The sequence below is a fragment of the Impatiens glandulifera genome, chromosome 7 (assembly GCF_907164915.1).
Source record: "Impatiens glandulifera chromosome 7, dImpGla2.1, whole genome shotgun sequence".
Classification (NCBI taxonomy): Eukaryota; Viridiplantae; Streptophyta; class Magnoliopsida; order Ericales; family Balsaminaceae; genus Impatiens; species Impatiens glandulifera.
Genome location: NC_061868.1, coordinates 24,409,666 through 24,432,702, shown reverse-complemented (window position 1 = coordinate 24,432,702; position 23,037 = coordinate 24,409,666). Strand labels below are relative to the sequence as shown.

Below are 23,037 nucleotides of genomic sequence, written 5' to 3'. Positions count from 1 at the left end.
ATACAAATTTTAGAAAATTATTTTGTTTGGTTAGTGTATTTTAAAATTTAAATTTGAGGGTAAACATGATTGCTTATAATTATGTATATATATAATTAAGTGTTTTATTTTATATATGGATCATTTTAAATATATATATATATACTAAAAATTATATTATTGAAAATTATATTTATAAAATTAATTATATTAATTTATTTATTTTAATATATAATAATATTTTTAATTTATTAAAATGAATAATTTTTTTAAAATTCTGTAAAATTATAAAATCGAAATTATTTATAAACTTTTAAAATCTTATAATTATAAATTTAAATTCATCAAAGTTTGAATAGTTTAATCTCCTTTAAAATCATAAACTTGTATGAATCAACTCAATATTTTAAAAGATTTATTTTGACACATAATCTAATTTAAAATATTTGAATCCAATTGTCCCAAAAATAGTAGATATAGGGTGTCAATTTCATCCCTATTAATAACTGAGTATGAAAACCAAAACAACATTAAATAAAACCAATGAATCAATATATGACGGGATGACTATAAGATAAATAAATTGACATCCGAGGAGTACTTGCAAATTGCAATTATTGACGAAGGTTTGTTGCACTTATTCAACGAAGGAGACACAACAGTACTACAATCTAAAGTTGCATATTTCATATGATAATTGTATTTGAATGAAAAAGAAATCCAAACAAAGCTTAAACTATAGAATAAATGGGATAATGGCCTTCACATTGTTGGGAAAATCATCAAACTTGGTTATATACCAACGTCTGGTAGCACAACTCCTTCCTATCAGCAGAAAAGTAGTTCCCAACGCAAAGATAAGAGAGAGCAAGGTTTGGCTTATGCAAAAGACCCCCCAAAACACTATGATCTCAAAGAGGTAATGTGGGCAAGTTATTAGGTCAAACAAACAGCCCACTGGAAGCTTGTAACCCTTTTCACCATCCTTTCTCATCCTTGATAGCAACAAGTGGTGGTAGAAGTTGCCCGATATCCCAATTGGAAATAGCAAAAACCCGCAAAGCTTCAAGTCAATGGCCGGGTCGGGACTACCCAATGTCAGGTGCTGAGCATAGATCATGCATGTTGTTGCGTTGAAATAGGACGAAGATATAAGGATGGCAGCTTCAAGAGGCATTGGTCCGCTGTATTTATGGACAAATAGGACCTATATGCATAAAAAAAACAATGAAAACTCATTAGTATATATTTGATTACTCATTCATTTGAAAATACCATACAATGAGTATCATTTATGCCCTTACATTCACAATAATATACAAATCTAATTTTATTTTCCTTATTTGCTAATAATATATTCTTGATTAACTGTAATTTTAATATAAATTCTGCTTGTTATAAATGATTATAAGAAAAAAAATGAGTCTATTATACTTTTTCGTTCTTTAGAAAAGGATATCTCTAATTTATAAATATTATATATTGAAAGGTTAAAACAATTTATTAGTCAATATATAAAATTTTTGAAGTAGCTAGAAATGAACTTGAATTAATTATAAATATGAAACTTCTAAATAAGATACACTTGGAAAATTAAATATCTTGTATTTGTTCCATGTTTATTTAAATAAATTAATAATATTAATTTCAGTCAATATATATATTAAATTTAAATAAACAAATAAATATATTTATTAAGATAAACACAGTTCTCTTAAAAAAGAATTAATACATATCTTTTAAATAATTTGAATGTGAAAACTCAAAATATTGCAATCAATTAATGCAGCAATAAAACAGTCAAAAGAAAATAAAAAAGTACTATTTATTTTTTTTTTATTAAATAATCAAAATATGCATAATATATATATATATATTTAATTATAAGAAATAGATTATCAAAATCTCTTAAAAAAGAATTAATGCATATCTTTTAAATAATTTGAATGTGAAAACTCAAAATATTGCAATGAATTAATGCAGTAATAAAAAAGTAAAAAGAAAATAAAAAAGTACCTATTTCTTTTTTATTTTTATTAAATTGTCAAAATATACATATATTTAATTATACGAAATAGATTATCAAAATCACCTAGGACTAAGGGCTCAATGCATGTAAATTTATAAACCAAAAAAAAAATAGTAAATGATTCTTTCAATAAAATAAAAATTTCCAACATATACTAAATATCATTTATGTGAGATTGATGTTATATATATTTTATAATTATAGAAACGGAAACAATTAGGTTAAGGAATAAACTTAATGACAGGGAGAGAGATATGTACCTCGAGTATCCTCTTGAAAAAATGAACAGCAAGAATAGACTTGATCAACAAAATCCTGAGAGTTGTATCAGGAAAGATGATTAAGGAAAGAATGGAAACCATAAACGCCGGCACATAGGCAATGAGCATGCCGGTTCTGCCGGAAAACTTTTTTGGTTCACGGTCGGATTTCTGACCGCCTGCAGCATCCCAGAACTTGGAATAGGGCAAACTCTTCCCCATTAATTCGCTGATTCCGCCGTTAGCCAAAATTCCGGCGATAAACACTGACATCGTATTCAGCAAAAGAGACGACGGCACCCGATACGTAAATTCTAGCAGAAAGGACATCATCATCGACATATTTCTCTCTCTATTTTTCTAAAGTTTTTCTCTTGTTTTCTGAGTCCTTGTAAAATATATATATATGGACTTGTATACTGAATAGGCCCGGACAGGCCCACTAAACATTTAAAAGGAATCAATAATAACAATTGATGTACACTGATTTATTAACATTTAAGGACAGTAAATAAAACGCTTACTTTACTATTTAATATTTTAAATGGAGTAAATTTGACCAGATGTTCGTATGTATTTCCTAAATAACCCTTAATTAAAATCATCAATAAAAACATAAAATAAGAAAATTTGCTAGACTAAATTAATAAATTTCATTCTTCGGATCTAGGAAGAATAATTTGTGTCATATCAGAATCATCTCTCCTATAACATTTGAGTCAATGAATATTATCGTGGATAAAATGTGGAGTTTAAAATGGTTGTTTCATTTTCATTAATTCATCAATTTGATATCATTGTATCACTAGTCTTTCAAATTTTAGTTTGTCCCACAAACGAACCAAAACTGGGTCTTTCATGACATACCTCTGTGGAGATTATTTTATTATATTTTATTGAAATTCTTTTTGTTTGATTAAATATTTATTTTAAAGAAATAAGTGATTTAATTATTAAAAAATTTAGTGATATAATAGAGAAAAAAAATTCTAAGTAATTCCACAAAATTTGAAAAAAACTTAAATCCAAACTAACTCTTAAGGGAGATAATAAAAAAATAAGAAATTTATTTATACTTTGATCAAATAATAACAAAATAACCAGATATATTCTCAAAATTTTTAATTTGATGTAGACTAATCCAATACTCATATAATTGAATTTTTATTTGTAATTTTATATTTATAAAAAATAAAGACTACTTTTTACCCGTGCAAGATGTGGTGTGCAATATAGGGTGGCGTTTAAAATTTGTATTCTTAAATAATATTGATCCAAGATATTTACAGTATATGAAATACAATTGACAAATGTAGTACACAAAATTAAATCAAATTGAATCTAGTATTATCAGTGAGTATTTTTACTAAAATATATTATAACTTTTTTATTAATTTTTTTTACTGTTTTAATTTTTAGCTTTTTAATTAATTTTATTAAACTTTTTAATTAATATTAAATTTAAAAATATTTTTTTAAATAATAAAATTACTTTTTGTAAGCAATAACATTATAAATAAAAATGTTTATAATTATTTAAAACATGTTAAAATATTATAAATTAGTTTTTAAATACTTTTTTTAATAGTAATTAATTAACTATTTTTAAGTTAATCATTATTTTTAATAACATAATATATTTTATGATAACATCTATTATATCATATTTTAAACAAAATATTTAATAAATATTTAAAGTATTTGTTAGATTAAAGTAACTAATTAATTTAAGATAATTAGCCAATGTTATAAAATTACCGGGTTTTTGATAATTTAGTTTAAATAATCAAAAGAAAGAAATTGTTAAATTAAAGTTTAATTATAAGTGTATAAATAAAAACTGAGTTGTTTGAAATTAACTCTGTACAGATTGAAGAAACCGGAAAGGAAAGTTGTCTGTTAGTTGATCAAATTCGGTATTTCATCAACTTTGGATTCTACATGAGGCGCTTTTGGTTTTATCTCCAATTCGATATTTCTCCAATTCAGTATTTTGTCCAGATCGGTTTTGGAGTTGTGCTTCCAGTTTTATGTTAACATTAGTATTATGAAGAAGCGCGTCCGGTAGTTTATCCAGATCGGTTTCTGGATAAACGCTTCCGGTTTTATCTCAAATTCGGTATTCTGTCTAAATCGATATTTGAAGAAGCGCTTCCGGTTTTATATCGAGTTCGGTATTTTAATAAAGCGCGTTCGGTATTTTGTAAGCTTCTGGTTTTATATCGAGTTCGGTATTTTACAGAAACGCATCCGGTATTTTGTTAGCTTCTGGTTTTATATCGAGTAAGGTATTTTACAAAAGCGCGTCCGGTATTTTGTTAACTTCGGTGTTATATAAACGCGTCCAGTATTATATTAACTTTAGTTTTATATAAGCGCGCTCGGTAGTTTATTCAAATCGATTTTTGGATAAACGCTTCCGGTTTTATATTCCTTTCGGTTTTATACAAGGTCTTCCGGTATTTAACCAGTCCGATTTTATATCAAGGCGCTTTCGGTACTTGATTAAATTCAGTATTTAATCAAGTTCGGTTTTTATGAAGATCTTCCAGTACTTGATCAAAATCGGTATTTGATCAAGCATCCAAAATACATTTTTAGCGCATCATCAATCCATTATTGACAGTCTGACACAGCAGTAGAGCTAAACCTATAGAAGACTGCCACGTACCAAGATAATTTAAATCCCATGCGTTGTACGTTCCCAGTACACCACATCTCATTAATGAATATTTGGCGCACTATCATCCAGTATAGATACTATCAAAAGCGCATATTCTCTGATGTACAATTCTGGTAGTCATCCAACCAAATTAGGACAAGTGTCCTATGAAGCAAATTTGTACATTGTATATTGCCTATTTAAAAAGAAGCTGGAGGACAATTTGATTCACCAGTTTTCAACCTTTCTACACAAGTTTGTGATTACGATTTCTTATGAGTCTTAAGCCTTTCTAAATCAATCTCTCAAGCGCTCAAGCTCTCAAGTTCTAAAAGCTTACAAGTTTGCTAGTTTATTACGTTGTATTACATCCTTCTCTTTTTGTGTGAGATTTCAGTATTATGAGTTGACAAAATATGTTCTGATCAACAGAGTGTTGTGTGCTAGGAGTTTGGAAATAGGCAGTGTCTAGGTCCTGGTTGTCCGACTGGGTTTGTGTAAGCGGTGTACTCAAACCAAATCTTCTAGTGAATATCCTTCTCAAGGTTGAGAAGAAGGGGTGACGTAGGAGCCTTTACTCTGAACATCCTTAAACAAACTTTGTGTCTTGTGTTCTTTACTTTCATAATCTTCAAACCCCTTTCATCTGTCGCTTCAAGTCCAAACAAACATTTCCGCACTTGATTTTGTTCAAGAGTTTGTGAAGACTTGTGAAGAATAAAAACTGATATTAATTTCTAACAGAGTTAATATCAAAGTGAAGTGTATAAGCATTCAACATAGTCAGACCCCGTCTCTATTGTTGCACCCGATCCTAACAAGTGATATCAAAGCATGTTTTTTCTATTCTCAAGCAATCAGATGTCATCATGTCTCTCAACAAGCTTCCCATGTTCTGCAAGGAAGTGTATTATGATTAGAAGATTCACATGGAGGTGCAGCTGGTCTACCAAGACGACGATATGTGGTACGTTATCAAGGATGTTCCAATAAAGATTGAGAACCCAAGATGCGAATGGACAGCTGAAGATAAAAGGAAGAATAACCTCGATAACTTGGCCAAGAACATCCTCTACAAAAATCTTCACAAGAACATGTTTGGGAAGATTAGAGAATGTTCCTCTACCAAGGAAATATGGGAGAAGATCATCCATCTTTTTGAGGGAACGAACAAACCAAAGAGAATAAGCTCATGGTTGCTACTCAGAAGTTTGATAACATCAAGATGCGTCTAGGTGAGTCGATGAACGAGTTTGACGAACGCTTCACCAACATTGTCCTTGACCTTTTCATTATAGGAAAGGTCTATGGCAACAAAGAAATCATCGTCAAGGCATTAAAGAATCTTCCCAATGCTTGGGACATTAAGACAACGTTGATGAGGTAGTCCAGAAACCTTCACAAGATGGAGTTGCACGATATGTTTGTCGATCTGAAAGCCCATGAGTTCAAGATGAACTCAAGGAATGAAGACGAGCCCTCATCCTCGACCGTGACTAAGGCATTGGTGTCCTTTATGGAGACAGTAGTCCCCTCATTCATCAGGTTAGATGAGCAGTTCAGCGAAGATGCGATGACAATGTTTTTCAAGAAGTTTGACAAATTCATGAAGAAGAATCAATCCAACTCATCTTTCAATAACGAAAATAACACTAATGATTATAAGGATAACATTTGTTGTTTTAACTGTGACACTTTAGGTCACTACAAATCGGAATGTCGGAAGCCAAGGAGAGACGACAAGAAGCATGCTGATCAAAAACATAAGGAGGATCATAAATCATCCAAGCATAAGAAGGATTAGAAAGCGATGTTGGTAGAGGAGAATAAAAGCAAGTGGGCCAAAGTGATTCGGACGCCAGCTCCTCAAGTGACAGTGATGATGGAGACATCAAGTACCTCATGGCTAATGATGAAGAGGTATTTTTTTTATTTTTATTTATTTATTTATTTTTTGGGGGAAAACGACTTAGCGTCATTTCATTAAAAATTCCCAAAAACGGGAAAAAAACCACAAGTTTAAGAGATCATTTTAAACATACATAGAATAATTTTGAAGTCGTAACATTCTGAATAAAAGCTAAAAAGCTAAAAACATAGATGAATTATCTGTTTACAATACTTTCAATTCTAGTGAGTTTAAAAAACGGAAACTCCAGTTCCTATAGATATTCTAGTTCTGCTCCGTGCTTGAAATTTCTCTCCACGTTCTCGCGAGGCGCTGCAATCCGATACAATATCTTTCCATAATTCGTCAACGCTACTACGGGTTCTACCATATACCCTTGCATTCCGTTCTTGCCAAATATTATACACCACTGCTCCAAAGCCGCACTTGAACACGCTTGTTGCAAATCTATTTCCCTTGACTTTGAGTAGTGCTGCTTCTTTGATTTCATTCTATTCGATCGGGAAACTAATCAGCTCCAGGCTTTTATAGAATCTGTCCCAAAGCTCCAAAGCAATACAGCAGCTCCCGAATAGGTGATCTATCGTTTCTTCATTTCCTATGCATAGAAGACAACTCGCGTCCGGGATGCTCATATACTTGCTGATACGATCACGAGTGATGAGTCTTTCCTAGAAGGCGAGCCATAGGATGAACTAGTGTCGAGAGATAATCTTCGTTGACCATACAAGAGGAGCCCATTCTACTTTCTGCGCTTTTTCCCGGATTAACTCCTATATTTTCTTCAATACCAGTTTCCCATTATCCTCAGCTTTCCATTCATGAATATCCGGTATGTCGTGTAATTGTATGTTACTTATATGATCAAGTATCCTCTTTCCTTCTGGAATTATTCTCAAGAGCAAGTTCCAATTCCCGTCTTTGATGTCTCTGATTTTCGCTTTTGCGTAGTCCCTTATGATACGAGTATTTTGAAACTCCTCATTATCGATGATAGGCTGGTTTTCAAACCATGGGTCGTGCCAGAATAGATTGCTTTTCCCGTCCCCTAGTCGGATGTCATAAAGATCTGCAATATCGTTTCTTAGTTTAAGAATCTTTTTCAAATACCAGCTCATACCTTCGTGAATTTTGCAGGTCCAGATGTTGGTTTCGTATTTCATAAACCTCGTATGCACCCATTTGATCCATAGTGACTCCTGATTGCGCTCCAAAGCCCACAGATGCTTGAAGGTTAGAGCCTTGTTCCACTCGATACAGTTCTTCAAGTCGATGCCTCCCTCGCCCTTCGGTTTGCAGAGAGCGGTCCATTTGACTTTCTTTCCTCGTCTTCCACTATTACCCCAGATAAAGTTTCTCATCAGTGTGTCGAGTTCCTTCATTACCTTCTTCGGAATGACCATTTGCTGCGCCCAATAGCCAACTATGCCCATAACCACGATTTTGATAAGTTTGATCCTCCCTGCATAAGAAAGTTTTTCGTTGCCCAGCCTGATATTGTGTTTTTTACCTTTTCAATCAGCGGCTTGCAGTGTGAGATCTCGATCTACTTCGCAGTTAATGGAATTCCTAAGTACCTTATGGGAAAGATGCCTTCCTTGATGCCCATGATATTGAATATGTCCTGCTTTGTTTCGTCCTTCACGCCTCCAAAAAATGCCACACTTTTGTTTTCATTAATAGTTAAACATGTTACCTCAGAAAAGAACGTTAGTGCAGCCCTAATAGTTTTAATGGAATCAACGTCTGCGTGCGCTAGAATGAACAAATCGTCAGCAAAGTATAAATGTGTTACCTCCTCTACCTCACAGAATGGGTGAAAGATGTATGGACGATTCTTTCGGAACATCGCGAAGATGCTCTCAAAGATCGCCATGATAGCTACGAAAAGGTAAGAAGAGAGGGGGTCCCCTTGCCTTACCCCGTTTTCACCCTTGAATAGCCTCCGTGGACTCCATTTACGCCAACAACAAAGTAGGATGATGAAACGCATTGCAGAATCCAATCGATAAAAATCATAGGAAAAACAGAAACAACCAGAAAGTCTCGAATGGCTTCCCATCTAACAGAGTCGAAAGCTTTTTTGATATCTATTTTGAAAGCCACTCTCGAGGATATTTTCTTTTTCCCGTAGCCTTTTAATAGGCTCTGCATGAGAAGAATATTATGAGAGATTGTCCTACCGGGGATGAATGCCGATTGATTAAGATTTATTATTTTTCCTATTATATTTTAAAACGTTTAGAAATGATTTTTGAAATTATTTTATAAATTACATTGCAGTAGGAAATTGGTCTGAAATCTTGTACTTTCTCAGGTACCGCAGTTTTCGGGATCAAGGTTAGAGTCGCTGTATTCCATTGCTTTAACATCTTCCTGTTTTTGAAAAACTCCAGAACCTCATCAGTAACATCTTTACCCACAACCGACCAATTGTCTTTGAAGAACTGTGCATTAAACCCATGAGGACCCGAACAGAGCTTCTTTAATCTCAACCTTCGTGACCACCCTTATCAACTCACGACTATCTTCTGCAGAGATTTTCATATCAATAATCTGATACAAGGTATTTAGGTGACTTTGATGTTGCTTTCTTGTACCCATAAGATGTTTATAGTAATCGATAGCTAGATCTTGTACACACTTTTGACCCTGAACTTATTCACCATCATCATTCTTCAGCCTGTACACATTGTTACTCATGTTTCTAGCCTTGCATTTTCTGTAGAAGAATGCTGTGTTTTTGTCACCCAACGAGAACCAGCTCTGTTTTGATTTTTGTCTAACAAAATTCTCTTCAAGAAGACTCAGCTTCCTGAAGTTTTCCAGCGCATATCTTTCTGTTTCATTGAGTTGTTCATCACTATCATCCCTTAATAACTTATTTCCGAACCTCTTCCAGTTCTTCTCTAGTAGCTAGAACTCTATTGGAGATATTGCTGAACTTCTTCTTATCAAAGCTTTGGAGATGATTCTTCAAGAGCTTAAGCTTCTCAAAAACCCTATACATGTTGGAACCTCTAACATCTGTAGACCATACGCTTTCGAGAATACCCTTAAATTTATCATTATCCATCCAAAAATTGAAAATTTTAAAGGGCCTTTTAAACCTTTCTTCCTTTTTCCAGAACAGTTTAATCGGACAGTGATCAGATATACCTGGATTCAGAACATGAAGTTGACTTCTCGGAAATTGGTTAATCCAGTTCTCATTTACTAGACATCTGTAAATTCTACTTTTTCTAATTTGCTCAATCCCTCTCGTAGAAGACCAAGTGAAGAAGTTCCCAGAATTGGTAGGCTCGATACAACCCATATCTCTGATGCAGTCATTAAAGTCAATCATATCCCGAGTTATTTCAGATTCTAGGCTACGATCAGATTCGTTTCTAGTTACGTTGTAATCACTGAGGACAATCCAAGATTTATCAATACCGATCCAGTTTCTAAAACAATTCCAGAGGAGTCTTCTGTCAGTTATTGAGTTGCTACCATAGACAATAGCAAGATTAAACATGATTCTTATGATTCTCTCTTTGACCTCCACTAGGATTGCTTGATCATTCGAAAAGTGAGCCTTGACCTCAATAACTTTGTTATCCCAAATAACCCAGATTTTGCACATTTTTTCATTTGAGTTGTGAATGATTTCCCAGCTACTATCAATACACAGTTTGATAACCTTCTCAACGTTCCAACTTTTGACTTTTGTCTCAAGAATACCCATAATAGTGATATTCTGATTCTCAATGATCCTCCTAATTTCTTTGCATTTTAGAGAGTCATTGAGTCCCCTTATGTTCCATGTCACTATATTCATGAATGAATATAAGTGTTGGGTTCCTGACTTTCCAGACTGTCCTGGACCTCTTCATCAGAGAAATCATAAGTGTATGCGTTCATTTTCGTTCCTTTCAATTTTCTGGCGCGTGTGCCCCTTTTTTTTGATTGGTTCGCATACCCTCCCATTTTTTCGAATTGAATTGTCCTGTACAGGTTTTAAATCAATACACTCGCAAATGTATCGATCTAATTGACTTGAGAGTCGCCACTTTAGTTTACTTCCCAAAGAAACTAAAGAAAAGAAAAATCAGAGATTCATTTTAAGAGTTCGGTGTTTGGTTACGTATTAGGAAAGGGCCTACGGAGCTATGTCCTATACGCGTGTCTTAACAGACAGTCTCTACTCCTAAGTAATTGGCCATATGATGTTTGAAGGATTATTACGTTTTCGTTCTGAGTTCAGAACTCTTTTGCTTGTGTGAGGATATCTTAATTATTTTGCAAGGGGCTAGTCCTATTAATGGGATGTTTGACAAGGATAAAGCATTGAAAAGTATTGCAAGGCATTGAAAGACATCAAAGAGAATTGCAAGGCATAGAGCAATATTGTCAAAGAAAAACGAGAATCGGAATTCCCTAGAAAGGTCAAATGATGATAGATGAGGAGAATAACAATTCGATTGGAGGACTATAATTTTATTCTTTTGCTCAAAGGAGAGAAGAGAGTGGATTAACTTAAGGTCCCGAGGGTTTCCCAGTTTAAAATTTTCAGAGTTAAAGAGAACTCCGAACACAACACATTAAAATGATTCATTTTCAAAAAAAATTCCCAAAATTCCCAAAATATCATATGATAGTCAAAAATATCATTAAAAGCTCAAAAGAATCGAGTTTGGAATTTTCGGAGTTATAGAAACCCCGATCTGACACTGCAAAGATAGACATTTTTCTAAACGAGCCCTAAAAATTTCGGAAAAAATTATTTTGAAGAAAAAATATTTTGAAGTTTTTGGGAAAATTTGAAAGTGGTTTGGGTGTTCGAATCCTCATTTTAAAGTCGTTTGTAAAATTTGAGAAACAAAGTGGTTTTTAATTTTTTTAGAAGTTTTAAATCAAAATAAAAGGAAAAGAAAGCCCAGGGACTCAATTGAAAGGAAGGAAAGAGTTTTAAGACTACTTTAATTTCGAATTAAATAATTAATTCGAAATAAAGTATTTAGTTTTATTTAAAAATAAAAGAGGCCCAGGGGCCTCTTTACAACTTCAACAGAAGTTGGAGGAAACCAAACATAACAAAATACCAGCAGAACTCCAGTCAGCCCTCCGTTCTCCTCTAGCGACTTCTCCGGCGACTTTTCCGGCGATGGCGATTTTCGGCGACCTTCGTCTGCAATCAAATCCCGCTTGAAGATGCTTCTCCGTCCATCCATTTTCTTCACCTAGCTCTCGCCTTCTTCCTCCGCCGCTCATCCTGTTGATCCGAGCAGATTTCAACCTCAAGAAGAAGAGATTGAAAATCTGCCATACTAGATCGAACATCTCCTTCTTCCAGATCGCAACCACACTCGCTTCGAAGGTTCGTCTAATCATCAGAAACTAGTCTGCTCACAAAGATTACCTCCTGACGTTCAAAGTAACTGCCTCATCTGAAGAACCCTAAGACAACACGTTCTTGTTCTTCCTTCTTTGACGAAAGCAATTCTCACAATTTCAACAGAACACAACAGTGGTTTTAGGCGGAAAGGAATCTTAATCACTCCCTAAGCTTACACTAAATCTAAACTAATGCCTATCAGCCAAGCATTCAATCGATTGGAATTAACTACAACAGCAAAGGAAACCTACTTGAAATTTGAATGAAACAAACTGTAATCACACTTCTAATCATCAAACGACATCGATATTCATAACCGATGCCTCCAATCAACCTTTCAAGAACATCATTCGGTTTGATTGTTTACCTGAATATCAACAGTAGACTAGGCGAGAAGAAATCTTTGGTCGATTAAAGAAAAAAATGCAGACAGTCTTCCCTGGTTTCTCCTTGCTTCTTCGGATTCGCGTTCACCAATGCAGCCTCCTTCCTCAAGTATTGTCGACGTATCTTTATGCTTCCACGCGATTAGTAGGGTTGAGAATCGAGGACGTCCGTAAGCGAATCTTTCTGTTGTTCTTCGTCGTTTAGCAGCAGGAAGCAGACTCTGCTGTACTCTTCTTTGACCAAACGGGGATTGAATCAGCAAACGGAATAGAGTTCTTCTTGCTTCAAGAATGGAGTTCTTCCTTTCTCCTCTCAGAAAATCGCTCTCTTCTCCAGAACTGGATTGGAATTCCAAAAAAAAAACAAACTAAAAACTGCTACGTTCTCCCAAACTGAAAAAGAAACCTCCCCCTTTCTGAAAAGCTGCCCATTCTTCAAACTGATTGGGTCTCCTTCTTCTTTTGCACAGGGACCTATTTGGAATTTTTGGAAAAATTCAAGGGCACGCTCGGAATAAAGAAAATATATATATATATATATTTTCTTTTCGTTTTTCTTTTTCCAGTTTTTTCCTTTCTTTGCACCTTCACACTAAATGAATCACCCCGATCGCATCATGGATCCAATGGCTCTGAAATTTTTATGACAAATTCCCAACATAATAAGGATGAACCTCCTTTTTGAATCAACTCAAATAGTGATTTGTATCTCGAGTTATGATTTTTCCAATTCTTTAACTATTTATCGTTTCGGTTCTTGTACCAACTTCACTACGGGCGATCTGGGAGGAGTTTTGCAACAAACTGAGAAAGGATATCATTGGAGAGATGATTCAAAGATATTTCCAAAAGTATCTTATTAATTCTAAATGGATAATTTCTTCAAAAGTTATGATGCTTAGAAGTGTGGCATAGTTTCAACTAGCTCCCAAGATTTGAATCGGTAGTACTGCTTCCCTTGTACAGATCGAATGAGGGCCCTAACCTTCGAATCTCGGTTTGGGGATGGTACCATTGGAAAGATATTCTAGTTATCTTTCCAACCCAACTTGAATTATTCAAAATTATCAAGCACAGATCAATTACGAATTTTTAAGGGAAAGGGTGTTTGATTTAAACCTCTTAGGAACACCTTCCACTCATGACCGGATTTCGTCTAGATATACGGCACCAATGGGAGATCGGGCTACACCATTTGAAATAGGACTAACTTTTCTTTTCAAAACATCCAAGATCATTGAATTTCATCCAGTATTGAAGCCAGGATAAATTTATGAAGTCTAGGGTTCCAATGGAAGCTCAATGGGGACTTCAAACCTAAGGATTCTTGATTCTCTTTTCCAATAATCCCCTTTTCAAATAACCCTCTTTTCAAATAACCCACGTACAACATGAACGTGTCACGGGTTGGGAAAACAGAGTCGTTATGAAATTCGATCTTTGGATCGTTATCTTTTAAACTTTACTGGGTCGGTTTTCCACGAGGTGTTTCTATTTTTGTTTTCCCGGTTCAATAAACAAACATGAGTATTATTTCGGGCCGGGTTTTTTTATTAGATATCTAGGGTGTAAAAATGGGGTGTCTACAGAATGCCCTCTTGGACTGAGTTTGGAGGAAAAAAAACTCTTGTTTTCATAAAACGTGTGTCCAAGCCTGAACAAATAGGCGCCGCATTTTTATTTTTATTTTTACCCCGAGCTGAATGAATGAAAGAGAAAAGAAAGATACAACCTGACAGTATTCTTCATTGATTTTTCTCGTTCAGCCCTTTTCACATGTGAAGAAACTAGAGGCATGAGCCATGCAATGATCCTAGTACCTGTAAGAGAGAATGAGACATTAGAACAAGTTTCGTATCAAAGCTTACATAGGAATTTTGGGAAGAAAGCATCTTGTCATGATTAGATTCAACAATAGATTGTCATGAGCTATCTTTTCACAGCCGATCTCGTGTGAATTCTCGTCAAGTGAAAGTTCACAAGTAAAAGCCTGCAAAACAAGAGAAACACAATGATAAAGCCAATAGGCTGTCAGTTTAAGAATCAGTTAACAAGCCTCTGTTGTATATCCTCGTCAAGGAACCCTACGACTCAAAACGTAATCTCCTAGGTTCACCGATTGACAAAATAGTCATTCGTTGAGACCTTCTAGAACCATATACCCCTCCGAGGGTACTCTTCAACAAAGCAACACAACCCTTTGTCTTCAAAAGATTGAAATCATCGAGTCCTAGATAGTCTCGATGTAGAAGACAACATGCCAAAATCCGTGGAGGATCCTTGTGGTTTCAAACATTCATAAGAATTTTTTATTTTTCGTTTATTTTTTGTTTTTTTTCGCGTGAACACTGAAACAATGACATTCGCGACAATCAGCGATAGAGAAAACAATCGCCTCCCCAACTGCGAGAGCAGATCGGGGAAGGGTTTTTTTTTCAACGAGTGGAAGCAAAGAAAACAGTCGCCATTCCGGCTGCGAGAGCATACCGGAGTATAGGTTTCTCCGTTGAACGACAATGAAGAAAACAATCGCCTCCATGACTGCGAGAGCAGATCGGAGCAGGGGTTTTCTCCAATGAATGGCTATGAAGAAGTCAATCGCCCCTCCGACTGCAAGAGTAGATCGGAATTTGGGTCTTCTCCAATTAATGATAGCGAAGAAAACAATCGTCTCTCTGACTGCGATAGCAGATCAGAGCAGGGGTTTTCTCCATTGAACGACAATGAAGAAAACAATCGCCTCCCTGACTGCGAGAGCAGATCGGAGTAGGAGTTTTCTCCAATGAACGACTATGAAGAAGTCAATCGCCCCTCCGACCGCAAGAGCAGATCAGAGTTTGAGTCTTCTCCAATTAATGATAGCGAAGAAAACAATCGCCCCCCCAACCGCGAAAGCAGATCGGAGGAGGGGTTTTCTCCGTTGAACGGCAATAAAGAAAACAATCGCCTCCCCGACTGTGAGAGCAGATCGGAGCAGGGGTTTTCTCCAATGAACGGCTATGAAGAAGTCAATCGCCCCTCCGACTGCAAGAGTAGATCGGAGTTTGGGTCTTCTCCAATTAATGATGGAGAAGAAAAAAATCGCCTCCCCGACTGCGAAAGCATATCAGAGCAGGGGTTTTCTCCGTTGAACGACAATGAAGAAAACAATCGCCTCCCCGACTGCGAGAGCAGATCGGAGTAGGGTTTTTCTTTAATGAACGGCTATTAAGAAGTCAATCGCCCCTCCGACCGCAAGAGAAGATCAGAGTTTGGGTTTTCTCCAATTAATGATAGCGAAGAAAACAATCGCCTCCCCGACTACGAAAGCAGATCGAAGTAGGGGTTTTCTCCATTGAACGACAATGAAGAAAACAATCGCCTCCCCGACAGCGAGAGCAGATCGAAGCAGGGGTTTTTTCCAATGAACGGCTATGAAGAAGTCAATCGCCCCTCCGACTGCAAGAGCAGATCGGAGTTTGGGTCTTCTCCAATTAATGATGGCGAAGAAAACAATCGCCTCCCCGACTGCGAAAGTAGATCGGAGAAGGGGTTTTCTCCGTTGAATGACAATGAAGAAAACAATCGCCTCCCCGACTGCGAGAGCAAATCGGAGAAAGGATTTTCTCCAATAAATGACTATGAAGAAGTCAATCGCCCCTCCGACTACAAGAGCAGATCGGAGTTTGGGTCTTCTCCAATTAATGATAGAGTCTCAGGGACAACAATGCGTAAACACCCAAAAGATGGAGTTCATGGACAATGGTAAAGAGAGCAACGTCTCATGACCATAAGAACAATCGAAGTGTGAGTTTCTTGAGTGAAGGAATTAGAACATCCAAATCGCGGAGACTAGGTTCTAAACCAAGGATTACAAAAGAAACACATAAAACGGAAGACTAGTATTAGCGTGGAACTTTGAAAATGCTCCAGCAAAGACTAGAGTATTCTGATCACATAATGTGAATGATAAGGACACAACAATCACGGGGCTTGATGATATGAATGCATGTTGTTGTTTTTTTTTTAAAAAATGCCCCTAGTGAAGACTAGGGCATTTTACCTCTGTGATGCAAATACAATGAAGAAGCTTGCATAGGACTTTGAAAATGTGAATGCATGTTTTTTTTTGTTTTTTTTAAAATGCCCTAGTGAAGATTAGGGCCTTTTATTAAAATTATGCACAAGTAGTGAAATAAGACTTCGATCTCTATGTCGCGTGATTAGCTCTAGACCGAAACATTTTCAGCGAATAAGACTTGCGGAAAGTTCTGGACTGTCTCAGCCAAGACGAAATCCGACTTCTTTCTTTTCCTCTCAACGTAGAAAGATCTGACTGATAAAACCCCGCATTTTGCACAAACGATTTGTTGTGAAATGGTCATCAAGTGACCGAATTTCTGGCTCGGGGTAGAGCTTTGGTCTTCACTTTTTAGAACCACCTTAAGCCGAGTGTTTCAGAGTTTCATCTGCTTCCCTCACAACATTTTTTTTAGTATCAACGGTATATTTGACCGAATCGATACGCCTAGTGAGGTCGCTCAGCGGTGATTTCAAAGTCTCAACCTTTTGATGAATACTTTGCTCATCGATTTCCTTTTTTTTAGTATCATCGGTATATCTGACTGAATCGATAAGCCTAGAAAGGTTGCCCATCGGTGATTTCAAAGTCTCAACCTTCTGATGAATACTTTGCTCATTGATTTTTTTTAGCCTCATCGGTATATCTGACCGAATCGATACGCCTAGCAAGATCGCTCAGCGGTGATTTCAAGGTCTCAACCTTTTGATGAATACTTTGTTCCTTAATTTCTTTCTTTTGAGTATGTCTCTTTTCGCGAAGCCAGACAATTCTCCTAATCCACTCAACTTTCAAGTTAGGTTCGGGTTCTGTTATGTCTCAAAGGGTTTGAAAATAAAGATTTTTCAACAATTGTAAGGTATCTTTGAAGGCAGTTGACAGACAAGACTTCCCTACATGAGTCTTTTAGAAAGACTTTGAAATCGCTTTTGGAAACAGTCCTCAGTTAAGAATTGGTCTTAACACTTACTCATTTCATAATGTCCTTGTTGGTTCATGACAACAGAGATCGCTGTCTTCTTCACACTAAGGATAAAAATGTTTTGAATGATTTTTGACCGAACCTATTTGATAGGTTGCCTACCTATCCCCTGAGTATGGGGAATCAGGTCCAAAGGTAGTTCAATGGTTCTTCTTTCAACGCTGAGTGCAATGGGTTGAAAGGGAGATGAAAGAAATTCCCTCAACGTTCTTGCTAACAGGTTCTCAACATGTTTTTTTAGAAACATGACCTTAGCAAACACGTTGAATGATTTTTTTTTCATTTTTGTTTTTAAATGCATTTGCAAAAATGCCCCTAGTATAGAAACTAGGAGTTCGAAGACAATGTCATGAAATGCATGCTTGTATGCAAATGCAGAAAAAGATGTTGAACTCATGATATGCATTTTCCGAAAATACCCTTTGTAGAAAGCAGAAGGGCTTAAGTATTCACCTCATTTGGGAACATCTTTGACAATCATGGAAAATGTGAAATGAGAAACCCCCTCTTTTTTTTTGAAGACAAATCAAACCATGCCGTTGATTTCTCTATCTCAGACATAGTATTTCTTGAGCGTGTCAAGATTAAAGGGTGATGAACACTCATCGCCATCGAGAGTGGCGAGGCGAACAACTCCACCTGAAAAGATCTGCTTGATGATGAAAGGTCCCTCCCACGGCGGCTGGAATTTTCCTCTAGGGTCCTGTAGCTCTCAGGTCTTTCTAAGGACAAGGTCTCCTACAACAAGATGCCTAGGCTTGACCTTCTTGTTGAATGCCCTTGCCATGCGTTGTTGATAAGCTTGTGTCTTGCATAGGGCATCTAGCCTTCGATCCTCCATGAGTGATAGTTGATTGTATCTAGACTTCAGCCAATCTTCCTCGATGACGTGGCTCTCCAAAAGAACGCTAAGAGTAGGCAAATCCAACTCAATGGGTTGAACTGCCTCCATACCATATACCAACGAATAAGGGGTTTCACCCGTAGAGGTACGAGCGGTGGTTCGGTAACCCCACAGAGCATAGGGTAGCTTCTCATGCCAATCCCTATATGATTGCGTGGTTTTCTTCAAGATTGAGATCACGTTCTTGTTAGCAGCCTCGACTGCCCTGTTGGTTTGCGGTCGATATGGTGAAGACTTATGATGCTCGATTTTGATTTTCTTAAAAGTTCGAGCACATTACCTTCAAAGTGTCGTCCATTATCGGAAATAATCGAACGGGGAATCCCGTATCGACTAATGATATTATTGCGAATGAACTTTTCCACGTGGGAGGATTTGAGGATTTTGAATGAAGAAGCCTCAACCCACTTGGTAAAATAATCGATAACGACCAATATAAATTCATGGCCATTGGACGCGTGGGGGTAGATTTTCCCAATGATATCAATTCTCCGTGTGGAAAATGGCCATGGAAAAGTCATGTTATAGAGGAGAGAAGCGGGAGTATGCTTTAGATTAGAATAAATTTGACACTAGTGATACTTCTTGACGAACGCAATGCAATCTTGTTCCAAGTTCTGCCAAAAGTAGCCTAGCCGAAGAACTTTCTTAGAAAGAGCCATGCCATTCATGTGGGAACCGCAATTCCCAACATGCACTTCTTCCATGATAGTGGTAGATTTTGCCTGATCTACACAAAGCATGTTTTTTCCACCAAAAGATCGTCGATAGAGACATCGTGCCACAGCCACATAGCTAGTGGCAAACTGACGGAGAGCGCGACTCTCTTTCTTCTGAAAGTGGGCAGGGTATTCCCTCATTTCGATATATGATTGGATGGGCTCGAACCAAGCTTTGCTAGAGATACTAGTATTAGCACCACTAGTTTCTCATAGATGCGATTGCACCTCTGTTGGATTTTGAGTGGCATGATCTTGATTCCTTTGGGAATCTGAGTCATTTCCGCGAGGGTTGCAAGAGCGTCAACAAAACGATTCTGACTCCTTGGAGCGTGGATGAAAACAACACTTTCGAATTTGGCGATTAAATGCATGAGGAAAGAATGATAAGGTTTAAGATTACTGCCTTTGACCTGCCAATCTCCGTTGACTTGTGAGATTACAAGATTCGAGTCTCCGATAACCTCCAATCTGTTAATCCTCTTATCGCTGGCTAACTTGATCCCAGAAATGCATGCTTCATACTCAGCTTCGTTGTTAGTGACACTATAACTCAACTTAACAGAAGTAGGATTATACGTGCAAGCAGGATCGATCAAAAGGATACTAATGCCGTAACCTTGTTTTCCCGATGCGCCATCAAACATCAACTTCCACGCTTCGGATTGAACGTTCATAATCTCATCATCTGGGAAGACCTTCTCTTCATCATCGTCATCAATGGTGATTTATTGATCAGCTAGAAAATCAGCCACTATACTCCCCTTGATTGACTTTTGCACAGTATATGTGATGTCATATTTTGAAATCATCATCATCCATTTAGCGAGACGCGGAGAAAGAAGAGTTCTTTGAAACAAGAAACGAATGGGATCGAGTCTTGACACTAGCTTGATTGGGTGGGCTTGCATGTAGTGGCGCAACCTTTTCGTTACCCAGGCTAGTGCCCAACAGACTTTTTCCACAGAAGAATAGTTCAACTCGTAACCGGTCATCCTTTTACTGAGATAGTAGATGACTACTTCCTCCTTGTTCTCGTTCTCTTGGGCCAACATGCTCCCCATGAATGACTCGGTGACGGTGAGATAAAGAATCAAAGGAACTCCCGGCCTCGGAGACATGAAGATAGGAGGGGATTGCAGATAGGCTTTCACCTTATCAAAGGCATGTTGACAAGCGTCACTCCAGGAAAACTTTTGATCCTTCTTCAGAAGCTTGAAGAGAGGATCGCAAGTGGAAGTGAGTTTACTAATGAAGCGACTAATGTACTGGATTTTCCCGAGAAATCCTCGAACTTCTCGCTCGTTCCGGGGTGTTGGCATGTCCGTGATGGCTGCAATTTTGCTAGGGTCGACTTCTATTCCTCTCTGAGTAATTAGAAACCCTAGCATCTTACCGGTAGTGACACCGAAGATGCATTTCTTTGGATTTAAATGAAGTTGATATCTTCGAATCCTTTGAAGGAACTTCTCTAGGTTTATAATGTGTCCCGCTCGATTCCTGGATTTGACAATCATATCATCGACGTAGACTTCGACTTCCTTGTGGATCATGTCGTGGAGAATAGTGGTGGCCGCCCTCTAATACGTGGCTCCAGCGTTCTTCAGCCCGAAAGGCATTACACGGTAGTAGAAGGTGCCAACTTCAGTGATAAAAGTAGTCTTTTCTTTGTCCTCAAGCGTCATAAAAACTTGATTATAGCCTGAGAAACCATCCATGAATGATAGGAGCTCATGACCAGCCGCGTGGTCATCCAACACGTCAATGTGTGGGAGTGGAAAATTGTCTTTGGGGCTAGCTTTGTGGAGATCACGGTAGTCCACGCACACACAGACTTTTCCATCTTTCTTAGCCACGGGGACCACATTGGCGACCCATTTTGGATATTCGACAACATCTAGAAAGCCGGCTTCCAATTGTTTCTGCACCTCTTCCTTAATCTTGTCGACCATGTCGGGTTTCATACGCTGGAGCTTCTTCTTGACAGGCTTGGTATTCGGGTACAACGGAATACGATGTTGGACAATTTTAGGGTCAATGCCCAACATGTCTTTATAGGACCATGCAAAGACGTCTTTGTTAAGCTTCAACAACTCAATTAGATGATGACGCTCATTTTCATCTAGGGTTTGGCCTATCAAGACAATTTGTGGATCCTCTCCCAAATTCAAATTAGTTTCAATAGTTTCTTCTACAGAAGAGACTTGATTTTCATTTTCTAAAAATCGTTTCATTTCAAACGGAAAATCGTTATTAACAAACATAACATTTGAATTCAAAGTAGCATCATGCATTGTATTAAAATGGACATTAGAATCCTCAACAACAACATCCGACTCGGAAACGAAAAGAGAAGGAGAATCAACTAGAGTTTTAATAGAATTTGGAGGGGATGTAGAAAGAGAAGATGAAGCAGCAGAAAAAGACTCTTGCTTAGTGAACTTCTCAGATATAACTTCCTCAACTATAACTTCTCAAAAAACGACACGCGCCTAGGTGGACCTGGAGATCGACTTGGATGCGGGTGTAACCCCCTCATTATCGCTTGAATCATCCGAGTCAGAAAAGATTAGTATGTCAGGACTGGCCTCCATCGAGCAAGACCCTGTTGTACCCTTTGATCGCTCTTGACTTTGCGTGGACATCTCTGGTTCTCGGAAGAGCTCCTTGAGTCCTCCCATGTAGTCTGACTCTTCTCTCCTAGATTGTCCACTAGATAGAATGAAAACATCAGGTTGGAGAACACAATAAGAGAATATCTCGAGTCCCGGAAAACACTTTCGTGCCACAGGGCAAAAGAAAGGTTCCGGGAACCCATAAAACGGTGTATTCTCGCCTGCCTTGACAAAGCAACCATTCAAAGATGTCTTGGACAAAACAAGTGAATGATTATGTTTAGATTTTTTCTTTTGGGTACAGACGTACCCTAAACCCATTTTATTATTTTGACCCCATAAAGAAATAGGGGTCTTACTACCCGTCCCATATGGGCCTAAACCCATACCGGGAAAGTAGTTCATTTTGTACATCATATTTAAAATGGGTGACCCAAAATTGCGATAATCTGGTTCTGGTAAAAATGTACCTGAATCCCCGATCACATTAACCTGAAACCCATTGAGTTCCACTTCTTGAGTGATATGCGACGAAGTCATTCCGACGGTTGTGCAGTTCTCCCCATTCACCACAATGGTTTGCCCCTGATGCATGAATTTCAGCTTTTGATGCAACGTTGAAGCAACAGCCTTGGCCTGGTGCAACCAAGGCATTCTGAGGATCAAATTGTAAGAGGGTTGTATATTAAGCACCACAAACTCTATCTCGAACGGGAAATTAGCTACTTTGATGACAGTTTTGAGGTTTCCCATGACTTCACGCTTAGAGCTATCAAAGCCTCGCACGCACAAGTTAGAGGGAAGAAGACGATCTTTTGTGACTCCAATCCTTGCTAGGGTGCGCCATGGGCAAATATTCAGGGCCGACCAATTATCAATCAAAGACATAGGAACAACATTTCCTTCAAGATAGATGGAAATGTATAGGGCTTTAGCATGACTAGGGCCCCAAGATAGGAGATCGGAGTCATCAAAAGTGATAGCACAGCATGACGCATGCGTAGACATCATAGCAACAACTTCCACATGGGTGGTATCGAAGGATACAGATTTCTTGCTTAATTCGGATAACAACGCCTGGCGATGATCTAAAGAATACATCAACAACACCCAAAGAGAGATGTTAGCATTGGTTTTCTTGAGCTGAGCTAAGAT

The 23,037-nt window shown here is 37.4% G+C and overlaps 2 protein-coding genes across 2 annotated transcripts; one reads left to right on the top strand and one right to left on the bottom strand.

Moving 5' to 3' along the window:
* Positions 1-715: 715 nt before the first annotated feature.
* Positions 716-2,604, bottom strand: LOC124909631 (3-oxo-5-alpha-steroid 4-dehydrogenase 1-like). Its single transcript, XM_047450293.1, has 2 exons — positions 2,269-2,604; positions 716-1,186 (listed from the first exon to the last, which is right to left on the bottom strand). Exons 1-2 carry the CDS (start codon positions 2,602-2,604, stop codon positions 716-718), a joined length of 807 nt encoding a protein of 268 aa, XP_047306249.1.
* Positions 2,605-6,335: 3,731 nt separating this feature from the next.
* On the top strand, positions 6,336-6,734 carry LOC124909630. Its single transcript, XM_047450292.1, has one exon. The coding sequence runs from the start codon at positions 6,336-6,338 to the stop codon at positions 6,732-6,734; it is 399 nt and encodes a 132-aa protein (XP_047306248.1).
* The last annotated feature ends 16,303 nt before the right edge of the window (positions 6,735-23,037 follow it).